The following is a 19,324-nucleotide window of genomic DNA, read 5'->3' on the forward strand; positions in this document are numbered from 1 at the left end:
AAAAATTATTATCTAAAATGCATAGTTTCTAATATTTATATATATATATATATATAGAAATTATAAAATTATATGTAATGAGTTTGATTTTGAATTTCAAACCACTATGAGTTCTCGGGGTGGCTTGATATCCACCAGCGACCATCCGGGTTTATTTCCGGGTGTTTTTGGAATAGTGCAATTTCACACGCCAACCGTCCCAACGGTCACTTTGGTTAATTTAAAGCCTTCTCCTCGTCACCCTCCTTCTAGAAAAAGCAGAGGCGATCGAAAAAAACCCCCAAATTGCCCCCTCTCCATCATCTACTCCCTCCGATCCAAACCTTAATCTCCACCCCGTCTAATCCGATCGAATCCAGGCCCTAATTCTCAGATCCCATCCATGGCGTCCCTCTCCTCCCCTCCGCCGCTCCCCCCCGCGGCGGCGGCGCTCCGCCGCTCTCGCCGCCCCGCGCCGATCGCCGCGGCGGCGAATCCGGCGCCGGCGCCGTTGCCGTCGCCGGAGCCGACGAGGCGATCTCCGTGGTGGGCGCCGCTGTTTCGCCCGATCCTCGGCGACGTGGCCGGAGGGGGCGGCGGAGCGGCGGCGGCGGCGGAGAGGGAGAGGGGGAGGTTGACGGCGGAGAAGGCGAGGGTCCTGAGGAGGGAGACGAGGGCGACGGAGGGGTGGCACGACGCCATGTATCACTCTGCCATCGCCTCGCGCCTCGCCTCACCCGACGATCTCGAGGTTTGAAACGGCGATCCTGAATATAATGGGTATGCGCTAAGTAACCCACCGCCCTTGTTTTCATGTTTCTAATGTAGAAGAAACCCGTGTATGATATATATATATATATATACTGGTCAAGTTTGTTAGATGGACGTTGGGTTTTATATGTCTATGCCCTTTTTGATGTCCTGTAAGAAAAAAAGAAAAAAAAAAAAGTTAAAGGTAAGTTTTGTTTTGTTTGTATTTTATTTTTTAACTTTTTTTTTTTGTGTGTGTGTGTGAGGATTTACTATTGATAAAAATATAAAAAACTTAACGTAAGAGGATGGAGATCTCACTCCTTAATAAGTTATTTTTTATGATGGACATCTAATTCGACTATCAACTTTATTAGTCATGATCTACACTACTAAAATTATTTAAAAATTAAATTTTATAATTTTTTGATATTATTTATCAAATGATCAAAAAAAGTCTTAAAAATAAGTATTTTAATAGTCATTGTGGCATATTTATGAATTCAACCATTTAAAACAATCCAAATTAGGTAAGATTTTAATAAAAATTTTTACTTATTATTATAAGAGCAATATCAATACTTATAATTTAAAATTTATCTTTTATTATTATTGTTTATAAAATTTTTATTTTCAGCCATTTATTTTGAAGCAACAAATTCACTAGGAAAATGAAGTAAAAAAGTTATAAAATTTAGTTTCTAATTAGTTTAATATAGTAAATCATGTTTAACGAAATTAATCGCCGAATCGAATGTCCCATCACCAAAAATAACTTACAAGTACGAAGATCTCTGTATTTTCGAAAACATAATATCCTTTCTCTCTCTCCACAAATATATAGTTATAATAAAGCCAGAATATTATTAATAGTATGAAAATAATATTTGCTGTCAACTTTTTGATCATTAGATGTTTAATAACACTCTGTTTGGATTAGGTACAAGAGGGGGGATAAGGGGGTTATCCCCCCTCCCGTACCCAAACACAAAAATGGAGGGGTGGGAACACTTGTTCCACCCCTGGAATGGAACAACTTGTTCCACCCCTCCCGGGTAGAGAGAGAGAGAGAGAGAGAGATTTTGAGAGAGATTTTTAAATTAAATTTAAATTTTTAAAATATATAATTTAGTTATTTAAAATTTAAATTTATAATTTTAAATTATAAATTTTAATGTTTAAATTATAAATTTGATTATTATTAAATTTAAATTTTTATTAATTTTTTAGATTTTAAATTAAAATTTAATATTTATATCTTCAAATTTAATTTATCTTAAATTTAAAATTGATAATTTAAATTTAAATTTTGAAAATTAAAAGTTTAATTTTAATTTAAATTTTAAAATTTAAAAGTTAAAATTTTTAATTAAAATTATAACTTAAAATTTTAAATTCAACTATAGAGTTAAAATTATTATTTTCTATCTACAACTACCAACTATTCCATCTTATACTCACATTTTCATCCAACCACAATTTTTTAGTTCCAGCTTATACCCACATTTTCATCTAATAAAAGATACTCTTGTTCCTACGAAAATCCCATACTTGTACCTATCCCCGTATATACTAGTTCTTGCTTATACCCAAACCAAACGAAGCCTAGGATTTAGTAAGGATTGATGGAATAGTAATATCGAACGATAAAAAAGTTGATAGTAAATACATTTATATATTATTATAGGAGTGAGGCTACTATGCTATCGCAAGCACGAAGCCTTTCGTGCTTCCAGTTCGTTTTCGATGTGTCGACTTTCGAATCGTCGATCGCTTCGTTAAACTTGATCTAAGTATTTGGAGTATCTAGAAAATAAATTTATTATTTTCGATATTATTTGCCTAATGAACGAAGGGCTCAAAATCAACGGCTGAAATAAAAAATCTTACAAAATGTAATAATATGATATTGAAATTTTAAATCAAAATATTGATCTTGTTTTATATAGTATAAAAATTTTCTATCAGAATTTTAGTGTGATTTGGATATTTTCACCGTTAAACTTGCAAACGCTCTACTACGACCATTGAAATTTGTTGATTTTGAGCCTATTCGATCACTAGGCAATGATATTCGAAAAATAATAAAATTTATTTTCTAGGTACTCCAATACTCTAGATCAGTTTAACGAAGCTGATCGACAACTTGAAAGTCGCAACATCGAAAATGAGCTGGAAGCACGGAAGGCTCCGTGCTTTCGATAGCATAGTAGCCTCACTCTTATTAATAGTATATTATTTCACTATATATTATACTATTTGACATATTACACTATTCAATAATTTATGCACTTATTAAATACCATAATATATAATTAAATATTGTAATATTTTTATCAGCTTTAAAAAAAAACATTAATAAAAAAAAAAGAAGGAAAATAAGGAGGAGATATCGGCGTCCCCTTTCCATCCCTTCTTCTTTTCCACCGCCCTTCTCCTTCTCCACCGTCCGTGTATTGTCATCGTTGTTGTCGTAATCTCGGCCTCCTCAACCTCCACCTCGCCATCGTTAAGTGGAACCTCTCGAAGATCATTGTCATCGTGCTTCCATTCTGAATTCGCAATGACAACGATGAAAAAGGAGGACGACGGAAGGGGCAGAAAAGATGCAGAGGAGGAGCAGGGAGAGGAAGGGGGCGACGATGAAAACATTGACATTAAAGGAGGCGAAAAGGATGAGAGGAAGAAAGAAGAAAGAAAAATGATAATATTTTAGTCCGATTTATAAAAATCTGAATTAATCACCAAAATAAAAAAAAAACAGTTAAGTTAGGGAAAAAGTACAAAATTAATAAATTGTTATACAAATTGACTTTTTAAAAAATATTTATTTATTTATTTATTTCGTCCAAACAAACAAGTAGAGCTCCAGGATTCAAAAGTTCCGCTTCACCACTCCACATTACCGGGAGGAGGAAAAATAAAATAATAAAATAAAATAAAATAAAATAAAATAATATAATATAATGCCTCCGCCGCCGCCGCCACCACCGGCGCCACCGCGACGTGCTTCTCCGGCGATGATCTCCCCGGCACGGCTGCACAAGCTGATCGTGTCCCAGCGCGACCCCCTCCTCGCCATGGAGATTCTCGACCNAAGTTCTAATATTTTTAAATATATCTTTCTAGTTTATTACCGTTATAGATTATTTATGTTTTAACAATAAATAAGGGAAATGTTAATTTTGTCTTCATAAATATATTTCTTTAAAAGTCATAAAAGTATAATATAAGAGGGGTAAAAATATATGAAAGTTGAACTTTGTAGAGATATATTTGCAATTTACTATATTTGTAGAGACCTGCATGCAATTAATCCTAAAATATAATTACATGATAGATAAAGAAAGGCCAATTTGCATAAAAAATCTAGTAATTTTGGACTTTTGCAAAAGTGGGCCATATTTTTCGTTTTTGCAGATTCGGTCCGATTTTTCAGCAAATTGATCAAAATACCCTTTTACCTTTTTCTCTCTTCTCTTTCTCTCTCCTCTTCGTTTCTCTCGTTCTTTTTTTTTCTCGCGGAAAAAAATAACGTCGCCGGCGCCGTCGCCCTCTTCAACCGCCTCCCCCGCCTCGGCCTCTCCCCCGACCCCTCGTCCTACCGCGCCCTCGCCCAGGCCTTCTGCCGCCGCGGCCAGGCCCGCTCCGCCGCCTCCCTGCTCGACGACATGCTCCACCGCGGCCTCCCCGCCGACCCCCTCGCCTACGCCTCCGTCCTCAACGCCCTCCTCCGCAAGCGCCGCCTCCGCGATGCCTACCGCCTCCTCTGCCGCATGCGCGCGCGCGGCTGCACCCCCGACGTCGCCCACTACAACACCGTCATCGTCGGCCTCTGCCGCGAGGGGCGCCCCACCGACGCCTGCAAGGTGCTTGACGATATGCCCGCGAACGGCTGCTCCCCCAATCTGGTCTCGTACGCCGCCGTCGTCCAGGGCCTGTGCTCGAGGGGCGTCTTTGATCGGGCGCGCAGGTATTTGGACGAGATGGTGGGTAAGGGGTTCGCGCCGCACTTCTCGCTGTTCCACCTGCTCGTCAAGGGTTTTTGCTGTGTTGGGAAGGCCGAGGAGGCATGCGAGGCAATGAACATAATGCTGAGGCTGGGAGTAAAACCTCATGTGGAGAGTTGGGATTTGGTTGTGAGGGTCGCGTGTGACTACGACGAGGAGAATTTGGAAGGGATGGTTATGAAGGTTGTGAATGACGAGGCCTGGCGGAGAGGAACGAGAACAGTGGCCGACCTGTCGTGGTTTGGAGGAGTATCTAATTGCGAGGCCGCACCCGAAAAATGGGAGTGGGGTTCGCGGCTGAGTCGACAATAACCGATTTCTCTTCTATTTCCGGACAAGGCTACAAAATAGAGCAAAATGGGTGTTTGCAAAATGCAAATTCTTGGGTTGACACAATCATGATAGTAGTTTAGCTGATTCGAGGGGAGAATGTTGATACTCACTGAGTAGAGTTCTTGGCTGTGACGATGGGGGGGAGAAAAATCATGCTGTCCAGTTGGCTTGCATGTTCGACATTTTGTCGAACACATCTGTTGCCAGAAAGAAATGCGAGTAGTTTTCCTTCAGTTTCAGGAGAGAAAACTATAGAACATGGCAGAATCAGTATTTTCGAAGTGCAATTTCTCGTCAGTTGACCAAACAATGAATAGACGATTAAGGTTTCGCTGAAGTGAGGACAAAACATTCTCGACTGGGATGTTCACGAATATAAATCGCATTACTCAGCAAACATTAGTGTTCAACATTGTCTAGAAGACATTTGGAGTGCTGACCGCATCAAGGTATGTTGATTATGTTCTGATGAGTATAACTTATTACGTTTATTCTGAAGCATATACCAAACATATGAAAGGGCTAATGGAGAGAAGTTGCTGTGGCAATATATTAAACTTTTAATTCCAAATTTATTTTAATTAATCTACGATGAAAGTGGTTGAAGCCTGAAGACCCAGGATTCCTGAAAATGCATTGCATAGATTTGTATGCTTTCTTGTTCTTCTTTTTTTTTTCTCGTCATAGTGTTGTTTCCTTTGTATTCGGCGTAGTATTCATGATATTACGTGGTAACGGGAGAAAATAGCTGAAATATTTTACTAACTTTACATTATGGAGACACTTGAATATGTTGTCAATGGCGTGCTACTGCCCTAACTAACAAAGGATTAGAACTTTTTAGACAGAACTTGGATCTTTTTAGTTTGGATCGATCCACAGAGCACAAGCGCTTTCCAAGACATCTATAGAACTATTTATCGTTCTCAGATTCAACACAACTAGATATGTGTTTCTTGTCTATTGTTTCGAGCTAAATATATAGGTGAGTCTAAAAATTTAGCTGAATGTTTCTCAAACTGTCTTTAAGGAAACTTGATAGTTTAATGATTTGTAAGTGCTATGGTAGGGGAAACCAATTGCTTATTTGTCTATTTTAAGAATTAACTCTGTCATTTAATGTGCAAACATGTGTTACAGTACCATGCCAATCTAAATCATCTCATTATTTTTTCCTTTTGAAGATACTAAATAACAAATTGCATAATGGTAGAAACATTTAGATGCCAAACATATCATTGGAATGTAAAATGCATAAATTATTTCAACTTCGCTGTATTTAGGAGGTAAGTTCTACAAATACTCATTTTCTACTGAATCATTCATATCTTTTAGTTTTACTATATAAAGTGCATATTATTACAATGTTCGATCCACGGACACAATCAAATTTCCCCATCTGATGCCATTTCATTTTTCCTGGTCTCTCATCAGACTGAAGGAAACAACTCGTAAGTGATATAAATGATCTCAGACCAAATAGGAGAATAAACTGAGAACCTGCAGGGGTCTAGCAGTAGAGCTCAGGCTTTCCCAATCTCGGAATGGGCACCGCCACCAGCGGCTCAGCCTTCTTGAGGACGATCCCGAACCGCTCTGACAAGTCGAGTTTCGCACCCTCTGGCAGCTTCCAGTCAAACGAATGCAGCAGTGACGCGAGCGAGTAGCCAACCATTCTCTCTGCCATGGCGATCCCTGCGCAGATTCTCCGCCCAGACCCGAACGGGAAGTAGTCGAAATCATTCCCGCTAAAATCCCACCTGTTGGCCGCCGTGCTGCCTTCGGAGAATCTCTCCGGCCAGAATTCCGAGGGATCCTTCCATATCGAAGGGTCCCTTTGGATCGCCCACACGTTGACGAACACTCTGCTCCCTTTGGGCACGGCATAGCCGCCGATGGTGGACGACGAGCTAGGGCAATGTGGGACTAGGAGGGGGAGGGCCGGGTGGAGGCGGAGCACCTCTTTGATTACTTGAGCAAGGTAAGGGAGCTTAGAGATGTGCGTCTCTTCGACAATGTTGTTCTTTCCGACTACCTCGTCGAGCTCCTGCTGAGCCTTGCGGAGGATCTCGGGTTTCTGCAGCATCTCTGCCATGGCCCACTCTGTAGTGTTCGATGTCGTCTCTGTCCCTCCGACCACCATGTCCTGATATTGCCAATCATTTTGATCGTGTGAGAATCAAAAATGTTTGTGGTTCTTCGGTTTGATAGAAGTAATGATTATACCTTTGCCTACTAGCTATGCAACTTTAAAAAAATTATCTCGTTTATAACTGCATATTTATTATATTATCATTTCATCACTATTTAGAACAGTTGGTTGATACCTCAGATTGTCCATCAAGAAGCTAGGGTGGATTCCGTATAGAATTAGGAGAGAGAGTGACGCATACCATGAGCAGGGCCTTGACATGAGTCATGGTGAACGGGGTCTTGCTATCGCCCCCCTCCGCTTCCAGCTGCAGCATAAACTCTAAGAAATCCTTGTCCTTCTTTTCTGCTCCTTGTTGCCTCCTCTGCTTTATAATATCTGCGAATATTCGGTCAAACCGGTCCAGAAGCACCCCCATCTGCTTCTGTATCCCTTGCAGGTCGAACCGCGCCAGCGCCGGGAAAAAATCCGACACGTTCGGCCGGCCCAACAAGTCGGTGATCTCCGCCACCAGCTCCCGGAATTCTCTCCCCACCGCGCTCCGCTCATCCGCCGCCTCCACCGTGCCCCCCCACAGCGTGCTCGTGATCACATTCATCACGGTCAGGAACATCTGGGCACCGACGTCGATCGGCGATCCCGATCGGGCGTAGAGGTGGCTGATCGTCGACCGGACCTCCCGCCGGCGGAGCCCGTAGACGGTGTCGAGCCCTGCCGGGCTGAGCATCTCGCGGACGCACATGCGGCGGAGCATGCGCCATGTCGGGCCGTTGGGGTTCCATACGATGTCGGCGCCGCCGTAGGTGATTACGCGCCCGGCAGCCGGAACGTCACGGTTGGCGAATGTGGGGTCCTAATGTTAAATATCTAAGGTCATATCGTCGTTCTCTGGTAGCTTAAGCTCTATTATTTTTTTTTTAAAAAAAAGTAATATAATTCACGCAATATCAAATTAATTATATATTTTGGATCTAATAAAAATTGTCAAACCTATATGAGTGCGACGGATGAATTTTAAATACGCAACAAAAAAAATTTCCAAACTTTTGTGAGGGCGACAATGAATATAAAACAAGTAAAATTGTGCGGAGGCCCTCTCAACTAATCAACCGTTCTGGAATAATTATTTATTTATTGTGATTTAGATTATTTTACACAATTAAATTAAAAATGAATTATTTATTAGCTATTCGTTGTTATTTAGTAAGAATTTTTTTAAAAATAAATTAGCTAAAATGTAATTAAAGTCGAGAAAACTTGATCGACAATAATTAATTTAGCTAAACCTTAAATTTAACAACTTAAAATAATTTAAATTGGAATAAATGAAAGCTTAGTTGATGTCAATCAAAAGACACAAAATTGTAGGTTTTTCTCTCTTTTGTGTTTTTGGGTAAATAGGTATAAAACTTATCTGATATATGGACCAATTTGATTCGATTATTCAATCTTTCAAAATTTTATATTGAATATCTAATTTTTCAATTTGTTTAGTTTATGCCATTCGGTGGCTCTTTTAATGCAAAATTTAAATTAATAGCTTATTTTAACAAATTTTATAGTTATATGAATTGTATAATATATGCTAATTAAATCTATAATAACGATAGATAAATGACACATTCAAAGTTGAGGTAAATTCACATTAAAAGTTATTGCATTTATTTTTATGTATTAGATACTCAAAACTACTAATTCTCTTGTAATTCTAGAGAAAAACAATTATTTCACACCTGATCTTTAAGGACCTCGCGGGCGATGGCCGGAGACGAGACCACAACGCCGAGCTTTCCACCGAGGCGGAGGGAGAAGATCGGGCCGTAGACGCGGGCGAGGCGGGCGAAGTACGTGTGGAGTTCCGGATCCAGAAACGGGAGGCTGCCGACGACAGGCAAGCCGGCGGGGCCCGGCGGAAGTGATTTACCGCGGCGGCATCGCCACCGCTGAAATAAAATTACATAAAAAAGCGCCGCCGTGATCGCAGCCACGGAGTAGAGCAGGGTGGTGCTGTAAGTGGGGAAAGAGGAAGATTCCATTTTGGAATGTGCAGTTGTGCACTGGGGTATGAGGGGCTTAAAATGCTTGGGAATTGGGATTAGGCACGTAAAGGGTTTGGATTTAGGACGGATTTTTAAAAATCGGAACCCGAACCCGAATCTGAACACGAAAGTCCAAACCCGAAATAACTAATTTTTTTTTCAATATTTCAAAATATATTACATTAAATCTAAATTTTTAAAATACAAATTTAAATACAATATTAAATTTTTATATACATATTATATATAATGTAAAATAAATTCTGGTTCGGATCGGGTACAGTCAAAATTCATATCCGTCGAATTTTTATTTTTGATATTCATATTCGAAACCATATTTGTTTAGTATCGAATAAATCCGTATCATGGACGGCCGTTTGGAAACTAATATAAAAACACTATTAAAAAAAAGCGCAATGTTTTTTTACATTGTAAAAGGACTGTAAATCTTATACAGTATTGTTATTCATGGTCCATTATTATATTCTTATCATGTCAACTTTTCTCCAATAATATTAAAAATTTTAAAAAATTTGTAAATTATAAGATATGAGGGATAAGATCTACACTGTATTTTTTGGCATGCACAGCTAATATTTTTCTAAGAAATTTTTTTTTTTAATAATGAATATTTTACTCATAAAGAACTGTTTTAATTGATTTCAGAAATAGAGTTTTATACTTCATTAGAAATTCATTATTCTTAGCTATGTAAAAACAAAAACAAGAAGTTGAAACGTCTCTAAATAATGCAAGAATATAATATATTTTTTTAAGATAATGTTGTGTTGGAACACATCAAATGTATAGTTAAAAAAAAAAAAAAATCTGTAATTATTGTAGAAATTTTTTATAGGCCTCTGGGACGGCAGGATAACGACAAAATAGAAAAAATAAAATAAAAAAAATTGAAGGCGTTTTAAGCAGAAACAAGGGGCATAAGAATTTTCTCCACGTAATTAAAAAAGAAAAAAAAACTTTTAAAACAATTATATTTTCTATAAAAATGGGCATAAGAATTTTTTTTCTTTTCAATTCATTAGCTCAAAATTAATTTCACTATTGATTAGTGGTGGAATTGTTGTAGATTGAAAATTTTAACATGATTTTTAACATGATTTTCTAAACATTCATTAGTTAGGCCTTTCACAGTCTCACATAAGTATATAAGATCAATTTTTGATACCAAATCTATGCGGCTTATTCGTTATGAACGGAAGAACTTTTGTTAATGATATTATTAATCTCAAAAACTCGAAATATCTAATCAATTCAGTTAAAATGTTCAGCCACATCGCCCATAAGTCTCCATCGTGATTAGGTTTAATCAGTCTCGTACCACTTCAAATATAATTTGACCTAAACTGACCTCTCGTAATTGGCATGATTCCCTTTCTTCGGATTATGTTACTTAGTCTTTGACGGACAAGAACACACAAGAATGATGAGAAAAATCAAAAAATCTCTTCTAAAACGAAAAACAGTTGTTAGTCCCCCAAAAACGAAATTAGTTTTACTCACCTAAGCAAACTCAAAATACAAAATTAAATCAAATCTTAACCCAAATAAGTTATATATAGCACAAAATTTTTGTCCAACTCGAAATTATAGAAGAAACAAAACAAAATTCTTAAAATTAATTAAAAAGAATCTAAAAATTGTAAATTCGGACGTCTAGGTGATTGAGTTTGAATAAAAGCTGTTCGACACGTGCGTCTCAAAAAGTTTAAATTTCTTATATTATCCTTACAAAATTGCATACAGCTTCCTGTAGGTATAACGAATTGCAAATATATCCCTACCAAGTTTAAATTTCTTATATTATCCTTACAAAAGTCTAGTTATATTCATATTTGCCTTTATGATATGTTATCATTAGAAAACTACTTATTTTTTAACATCAGATAAGTAAAATGTCAATTTTATCATCACAAATATTTCCTTTCAAAACCTCAATTGCTATAATCGTATAGAAATATTTATATAAAAAATTTTTAATGGTCATCTTCTTACTCTTTAAAATCCAAACCAATTCACCATTATTGTAATCTATTCTCTCACCTCTTTTTTTTTTTTTTTTTTCAGACATGTTCCTTTGAGCAAATAAGAAAAAATCAAAAAAAAAAAGAAGAATGTGGAAGCAACACGCTCCAATATGGACGAAGCAACGCGCGTCCTGGATGGATGGGGGCGAAGAAATTCTAGTTACGATTTCGAAACGAAGGAGAGAAAGAAAGAGAAAGAGGAAAAAGAAGAAGAGGAAATATCAATTTATCTCATTAACTAACCAGGATTAATATTCTAACTATGGTTAATTAAAATTTTCTAACAAATCCTACCGCAGAGACATATTTAAAAATATTAAGAGTTTTATAGAAATAATATAAGTAAGTTGAACTTTATAAAAATATATTTATAATTTGTTATGTTTGTAGAAAACTGTACGTAATTAATTCAAAATTTTTTTACATATAGACATCTTTAAAAAAAGGAAAAAAAATAAAAGATTAAAAAAAAAATATTTTCGCCCAAGATTCAAGGTGTACCGTGAACTGATTGATGTTCGCGAATCTCTGTTTGTCTTTTTTTTATGCCACCGACCGTCCCTAAAACAAGTGACAAAGGACTTGATGGTTGGTACCTGACACCCAAGTCTTTTTTTTTTTTGATGCCAAGAACAGTGGCAGACAAATACAAGTGGTTATATTGTGGTTGGTTTAAAAAAGAAGAAAAAATATTTGTGGTGGGGGGAACAATCATAAGATACGCTTGGACGAGGTACAGCTGTTTTTTTTATTTTTATTTTTATTTTTTTTTTAAATCTCCTGCTTAATTTGTTGGATGAATTATTAAAATATAAAATTATTTTTTATGATTATAAGTAATCTGATTTATAACTTTAACTAGTTCACATATAACAGGATAATAATAATATAACTGTTAGAATCAGAAAACCGCAAAATAGATCCAAAAAATAATTAATATATCAGTTATATTACTTATATGACGTAGCTTTCTCCTTTAATTAGAGCTCCAACGGAGAAAAATTTAAAATATACCAGTTATATTACTGATACGGCGTCCCCAATCAGTAAAATTTTATTTCTTAGGCTCATCTTGTTAGAACAAAACCGCAACGAATAATCCGATTGTGATAAAATCTAACTAATTTTGTGATTAAATAAATAAAATTTACTTACCGATAATCGCTAAATTCTAAAAATAAATTGTGGAAGAAGAATATCAACAAATTGATCCGGAAGCGTGCGAGGCACTGTCCTAAGGCGTATTTCCGTCCTTCGTGCGGAATTAATCGGAAACACCACCCCAAGATACGACCGGTACTCCTCCTCCTACGGACACGAACGCGGAAGAGGTTGACGTAGCTTCTTTCAACACCCAATGATAGAGGATCAAATAAAGTGAATTAAGCTTAAAAATTAAAAGGGAACTCGAAATTATCTCTTTTCACTGTGTTCTCCTAAATAGTGGTGTTCATCATCTCAATGAACAGGTAAGGACAACATAAATATCCATATAGGAGTACACTATGGCTCGAACGTTGGTGTTACACCAACGTTCGGCTCCGTAGTCCGCCCCGCGTGATCCGCAATCGCGCGTAACGGCGCGCGCACTCGCGCGTAACGTCCGCGCCATTCATGGACTCCACTCCGAACGGCTATAAAAAGTTAATAAAATTAAATAAAAATATATATAATAAATAAATAATTAGAAAATTTTGGGTTTTTCCAACAATTCCCCATAAAATTCAAAATTTTCGAAATAAGAGTTAAACTCGAAAGCAAATAAAATAAATCAATAAATCAATGAATCACTGGGTGTTTATACTATGCAGTAGGTAAGGTGTCTTTAAGGACTTAACCTCACTTAGTGTAAATAGTTTTCATCAGAAGGAATCGGAGTGAACCAGGTCTTGAACTACGTTCCTTTGACCCTGACTTCAACTACCACACACACAGTACAGAAATCTCCGTCGCGGGTCTGTGCGTTAATGGCCATGCACAGTATCTTGATTTTTCATAAGAACTTCTATGGATAACCCACATCTCATAGCCGCGGCAACATACGGATACTCTTATATAGGTGGTTTCCTCCAGAGATGTGTGTAGAGTCACATCTCGCGAAAATTATCGCCTCGGATCCCATTAAGAGCTATAAGCTCAACCTCAACCACTACACAGAGCACTACTCACTATAGGGATGGGATTGGAGCTAAAGCTCCTCTGTATAAACTGTAGACAGTGCTCTTTGGCCAACCTGACAGCTTGTTTTTACCACATTGAACCTTCTTCAAGGGATCTCCTATCACAAAGGTTGGGTTCCCACTGCAGGAAGGCCCTTTACGGGCAAAGTCCCATCCCCCTCGATGACTGTTGCCTAAGGCGATCCTTCTTCGTGCGAATTATATCGATAACATCACCCAAGATACAATCCGGTACGCCCTCCTCCTACGGACACAAACGCGGAAGAGTTGACGAGCTTCTTTCAACACCCAATATAAGACAACATAAAATGAATTAAGCTTAAAAATTAAAAGGGAACCGAAAATTATCTCTTTTCAACTGGGGTCTCTAAATAGTGGTGTCATCACTAATGAACAGTAAACAACATAAATATCCATAAAGGACACTAGCTCGAACTTGGTGTACAACCAACGTTCTCTCCGTATCCGCACCCCGTGACCGCAAATCGCGCTTAACGCGCGCCACATCGCGCGTAAAACGCCGCGCCATCATGACCCACCCGACGCTCTATAAAAAGTTAAATAAATAAATAAAAATAATATAATAAATAAATAATTAAAAATTTGGGTTCCAACAATTCCATAAAATCAAAATTCGAAATAACAAGTAAACTCGATAACAAAAAAACATCAAATAAATCAATGAATGAACACTGTTTTATACTATGCAGTAGTAAGGTGTCTTTAGACTTAACCACTTAGTTAAATAGTTTCATCAAAGAATTCGAGAACCAAGGTTCTGAAACTACCGTCCTTGACCCGACCAACTACCACACACACAGTCCAGAAATCTCCGTCGCGGTCTGCTTAATGGCCATGCACATATCTTGATTCATAAAGAACTTCATGATAACCACATCTCAATACCGCTCAACCGGTGCTCTCTTTTCCAGATGGTTTAGCCGGCCAAGATCGTTGTAGAGTCACACCTCGTGCTGAGAAGTATATTTGCCGCTCGTGCCGCTCTCCTGTTTCTTTTGAGTGATTTTGGTTATTCTGCGCGCGTCCTCCCCCCTTGTGACCCGTCGTCTCCCGACTTCCGCGGTAGTTTCGTGATCTGGATCCATTAACGAGCTACTTAAGCTCAACTCTTCAACCCGCTTGTTACATTGTTGTGTCATTGAGGCACTTCCTGACTTATTCTTACCTACTCGGATGGATGAGCGAAAGCTCTCCATCTGAACATATCGGTACACGACATGCTCTTTGGCCAATGCTATTCCTGACATCTTTTTTTTATCTTCTTGTCCACATTGAAACGCTTCTTTCCCAAGACCCTATCACAAAGGTTGGTTCCCACTGTCAGAATCCCTTACGGGGCAAATGCATCCCCCCTGATGACTCCAGGACCTTAGTCCTATTACAGGCCTTTCGTCAGCATTCAAGAATTCTGATCAGTATCTGAAAAATCCAATAGAATAATATCATGAGACAAGTTAACCATCTACAGACTTTTCCAACTTAAATATGTCTACAGCTTTAGAATTACAGCAATTTCTTTTAACAACAATCAATTGCAGCTCGAGAATCACACCTAAGAAAAAAGGCTAGAATAGAGAGAAATCAACGAATCCGATGACAGAGATTCTTGAGCCACTCTCTCAAGACAAGTAGTATAAAATAGCAACTATTCACCTCCATAGTACTGCTGTGTTATTATAGTCGTTTGTGATTGCCTAAGAAATGCCATTCCTCCCACAAGATATAAAACAATAACCAGAAGTTTACTTGAATATCCAAAGAACAGAAATCTAATTGCGTCGCTGACCCTCGATACATTCAGATAGCCAAACAAATGAAAAAGAATAAAGATAGTAACCTTAAGGTAACGAAATACTCTTTCGAGTAACAATTCCAATGATTTATACTAGGTTACTATAATCTACCAATCTCGATATACAATAAGCAATACAGGTCTAGTCCTATGTTTAGGTACTTCAAAGGAACCAATAATCTGGCAATCTCTCCTGATTCACAAATACAGTGTCTTCACATTGAACACTAGATCTAAAAGAAGTTTGGGTTTGTAAACAGGATGCAATCAGAATATCTCCAAATTTGGTCAAACATTTGGTTAAAGAATGGGTCAGAAGATATTTAAAAAGCTATATCTAAAAATTTTCATTCCTAAAACACATCTGCTTCACCAAGATCTCATATCAAAATATCGATAAAAAGAATTTAACTTGGTTAATCCACACAAGATCAGGTGCAAGATCAGATGTCATCAAACATAGAGCAAAGAAAATCACATCGGTTCGTCAATCCTCTGAAATAGAGACAGTTTCTAAATATCGTTGTCTGAAATCCAATATGACTCAATAATCACTTGTCGAATTTCTCTGTGTCCGACTGCTTAGCGTTGCTTGTTTAGTTCCAATCAAAAGTCGACTAATTTTCACCCTTATCTCTTGACCAGGCAATAAAGAAACCTTCAGGCTTGATGTCCATTCATATAATTTCTTCTTCAAATATCTCCATGAAGAAAAATCGGTTTCGACATCCAGCTCATGAAATCAAAAGCTTATGAGATACTAATTCAAGAATGACTCGGATATAAGCAATGCAGCAAACAGTTCATATGTCCAATAAGTAATCAACTTCAACCTCTTTGTCGAAAACCTTGAGCTACAACGCGCCTTAATGACTATCTCTACTGAGTCCGTCAGTTCTAACTTCTTTTAAAAGATCCAACTTACATCACTAAGGTTGTATTCCAGAGTAAATACATGACAATCCAAGTTTGTTGCCAATAATGACTCGATCTCACGTTTAAGCCTCCTTCCAAAAGAAGTCTTCAGAAACCATAGGCTCTTGTATATGAAGTGTACTTTCACTAAGAAAGTAAAGAAATATTCCACCAAAAGTTTTCTCACAAGCGAGCTCATCTTAACTTATCTTCTCATCCTGTGTGGTAGGTTCTTACAGGATCTAAACATATGATAAATCTAGATGCAGGAGTAACTGATTAATAGAAGATGATCACTGATAGCTGAAAATCAAGTAATCTAGAGATAACGATTTTGAAAAAAAATATTCAAAGAAAGGTCATCTCTAATCAATCAATATCATTGGAAATCTCAGAAATCTCAGATTTGTTACAAGAAATCTATAGTGGCATCTAGGGAATATCCAATGAAAAGGCACTACTTTTTAGACCAATCTTCTTTTCTTTTGCTCAAAGGAATAGACACTTTAGCTAAGCACCCCCACCACCGAAGTAACTCAGCCTACGTGCTCTCCCTTCCAAAGTTCATAAGTTCTGGTTCTATCTAGAAGAATCCTATGAGAATAAACAATTCTGATAAAAAGCCTTCCCCCCACAGTTCGAATACCACCAAGAACTAAAATCATAAAGCATAACCCATGTCTAATAGGTCGTTCTTTCTCAGCTACAGTCGCATACACTAGGTAGTAATGAGCAGTTACTTATGAATTATTTCCATGTCTCGCAGAAGCAATTTAACTCATTGAAATATACCGCCTCCTCTACTCAGACTTAGAATTTATCATCTTCTCCAATGTTTTCAGCCTCTGCTTAAAAGGCTTAACTTATTATGACTTACCATCTTTGTCTTCTAAGAGATACGGTTAACAATAATTTGGAGATCGGCTACCTAAGTTACAAAGAACACTCCTCCTACAGTAGGACTCTACTTATTTGGTAATCACAGACACACATAATCACTCAAGAATCTGGCATCCCTATAAAGGATAAGATTAAAAGGTTTCCTAGGCTGCTATGTTTTGGATACAAATCTCACATTTGACATAAGATCAAAATCTTAATTGGGACAAGTTAAATGGATAATTTCAGAATAGATCTAAGTTCACATGCCCAATCTGCTATGCCATATACACAAGATCAGTATCAAAATAACAGTAAAAAGGAGAAAAAAAGAACTTTTATATCAGCAAAAGAAAGTAACCAATTTAGTTTAATCAAACCTCAATACAAAACCCTTTCCAGAACATTTTCTCCTTAAATTGACAACTTTATTGATGCAATACAATCTTATATCCTAATGCACTAACAAAGATCCCACTAATTAGGTTCCTGTCAGATTTCAGGAGAATGATTGCAATTGGGAAGGATAACGTCTTTCCTAGAATAACATTCAGCTGACCTGTTCCGATCCCAACACATTGACAGCCTTCAAATCTCCAACACTCACACATCCTCTACACTTTGTCCTGATAAAAGAATAGACCTATTATCAAACATGACATTGGCTACCAGAATCTAAACTCACCATACTAAATCATGATAGGTAAGTACATATACAAAAGACTGATCCTAAAATGGTAGTTGAATCACTCCAATCAATGTTGACCTGAGTTTAGATAAGTTGTTCTTGATTGTTTGCTCTTCTTTGACAACCTTCTCTTTCTTTCCCATAAAAAACATTGAAACAAAATGGTTCGTCACGCAGCCACATACATAGACAGAAACCATTTCTTTCTATGCCCACTAGGTTGTTGTATTTGGTTCTGTATAGTTCCGTTCGATAGGTCTACCTTTAAAACCTTTACCCTTAGGTTTAAAATTTTACCTTTGGTTTTAAGACTCCAGGTCTGTTCTGAATCTCATCAGATTATGTTCGATCGTGTGGACTTAAACTCTTCTAAGTTCGTATTGGTCTTCTATTCTTACATAGCTTGGATACCAGATCTAAGTTTTAAGAATTTCGCTTGGTTCGTCTAATATCTTGGGCAAATTGGTCAAGGAAGGAGTAATTTATCCAATAAAACAGGTTGCCTGAATAAATGTTTCATGCTAGGTTATCACATTCCAATAATCTCTTGACAAAATTCGAAATTGTGAATCTGATCGTTTAATAGAATGTTGTCTACATTCTAAAATTGTTAAAATCGAATGTCAAATCTGCGACACCTTCATTACTCTATGTAGGCATCCTAAGCAAACCATAAATCTTTGGCATTTGATATTTCTATAAGTCTTCATAAAGTTCGTCATATAGGCAGCTTAAAGTATATCTAAACCTACACAGTGAAATTCCAATCCTCGGGATATTGTCAGTTTTATGTCTTTAACGAGTGTACAATTATAAGATCAATGGAGAGCACATAGAAGGACCAGAAAAGAATTAAATAAGTAGGATAAGAGTGTTTTTCCCAATGCAAGTTAATGCCTAAGGTAATAAGCCAAACCGTCTAACTATTCTTGCCACCCCCCTCATAAAAGCCTACCCCTTAAAATTTTTCAGTTTAAGACAAAAGTGTTCATCAAAAAGCCATTCTAAACACTAGTTGAGAACATAAAAATTAAGGATAAAAAAGAGCTGCAAAAAAGTCAAAAACCCTAGAAAAACAAACAGTTTTAATTTCTACCCTGCAACCAGAATATTTTAGGGTTTAAGTTTTTAGAATAATCTATTATGAAAGTTCGTTCAAACAGCATAAACAGAGCCCAAACAATAAATATTATTCATTAAATAGTTTCAAACAATATAACAATCAATCTAATTTATGGCAGCAAACAGATTATGTATAAATGCTTTGAAACAAAAAATGACAAATTTAAATTGGCGTTTGGGGGCTGGTTTTAAAGGCCCAACTAATTAGAGTTAACTATCTAAGGGATTCGATTCTCAACTGAAGCAGATTTAATTTTATTTTATTTTTTAAAAAAAATTTAATAAAATTCCGATAGTGCAAATAGAAAATACAGAAGCAATTCACCTTTTTAAAAAAATTCGTAATCCTAACAAGAAGCAGCAGAATTAAAACCTTAATTATTACTAGACAACTCTTTTTTATTTTTTTTTTTTAAATA

The 19,324-nt window shown here is 37.0% G+C and overlaps 3 protein-coding genes across 3 annotated transcripts; 2 read left to right on the plus strand and 1 right to left on the minus strand.

Moving 5' to 3' along the window:
• On the plus strand, positions 124 to 955 carry LOC109703563 (paired mesoderm homeobox protein 2A-like). The gene has a single exon (XM_020224217.1). It carries the CDS (start codon positions 383 to 385, stop codon positions 734 to 736), a length of 354 nt encoding a protein of 117 aa, XP_020079806.1. The 5' UTR covers positions 124 to 382; the 3' UTR covers positions 737 to 955.
• LOC109703692 (pentatricopeptide repeat-containing protein At4g01400, mitochondrial-like) lies at positions 3,114 to 6,630 on the plus strand. The gene is made up of 3 exons (XM_020224414.1): positions 3,114 to 3,828; positions 4,261 to 5,521; positions 6,507 to 6,630. The coding sequence occupies exons 1-2, from the start codon at positions 3,696 to 3,698 to the stop codon at positions 5,049 to 5,051; spliced, it is 924 nt and encodes a 307-aa protein (XP_020080003.1). The 5' UTR covers positions 3,114 to 3,695; the 3' UTR covers positions 5,052 to 5,521; positions 6,507 to 6,630.
• On the minus strand, positions 6,306 to 9,342 carry LOC109703495 (geraniol 8-hydroxylase-like). Its single transcript, XM_020224109.1, has 3 exons — positions 8,958 to 9,342; positions 7,466 to 8,077; positions 6,306 to 7,218 (listed from the first exon to the last, which is right to left on the minus strand). The coding sequence occupies exons 1-3, from the start codon at positions 9,258 to 9,260 to the stop codon at positions 6,583 to 6,585; spliced, it is 1,551 nt and encodes a 516-aa protein (XP_020079698.1). The 5' UTR covers positions 9,261 to 9,342; the 3' UTR covers positions 6,306 to 6,582.

Source organism: Ananas comosus, linkage group 25, assembly GCF_001540865.1.
Source record: "Ananas comosus cultivar F153 linkage group 25, ASM154086v1, whole genome shotgun sequence".
In the NCBI taxonomy this organism is placed as follows: Eukaryota; Viridiplantae; Streptophyta; class Magnoliopsida; order Poales; family Bromeliaceae; genus Ananas; species Ananas comosus.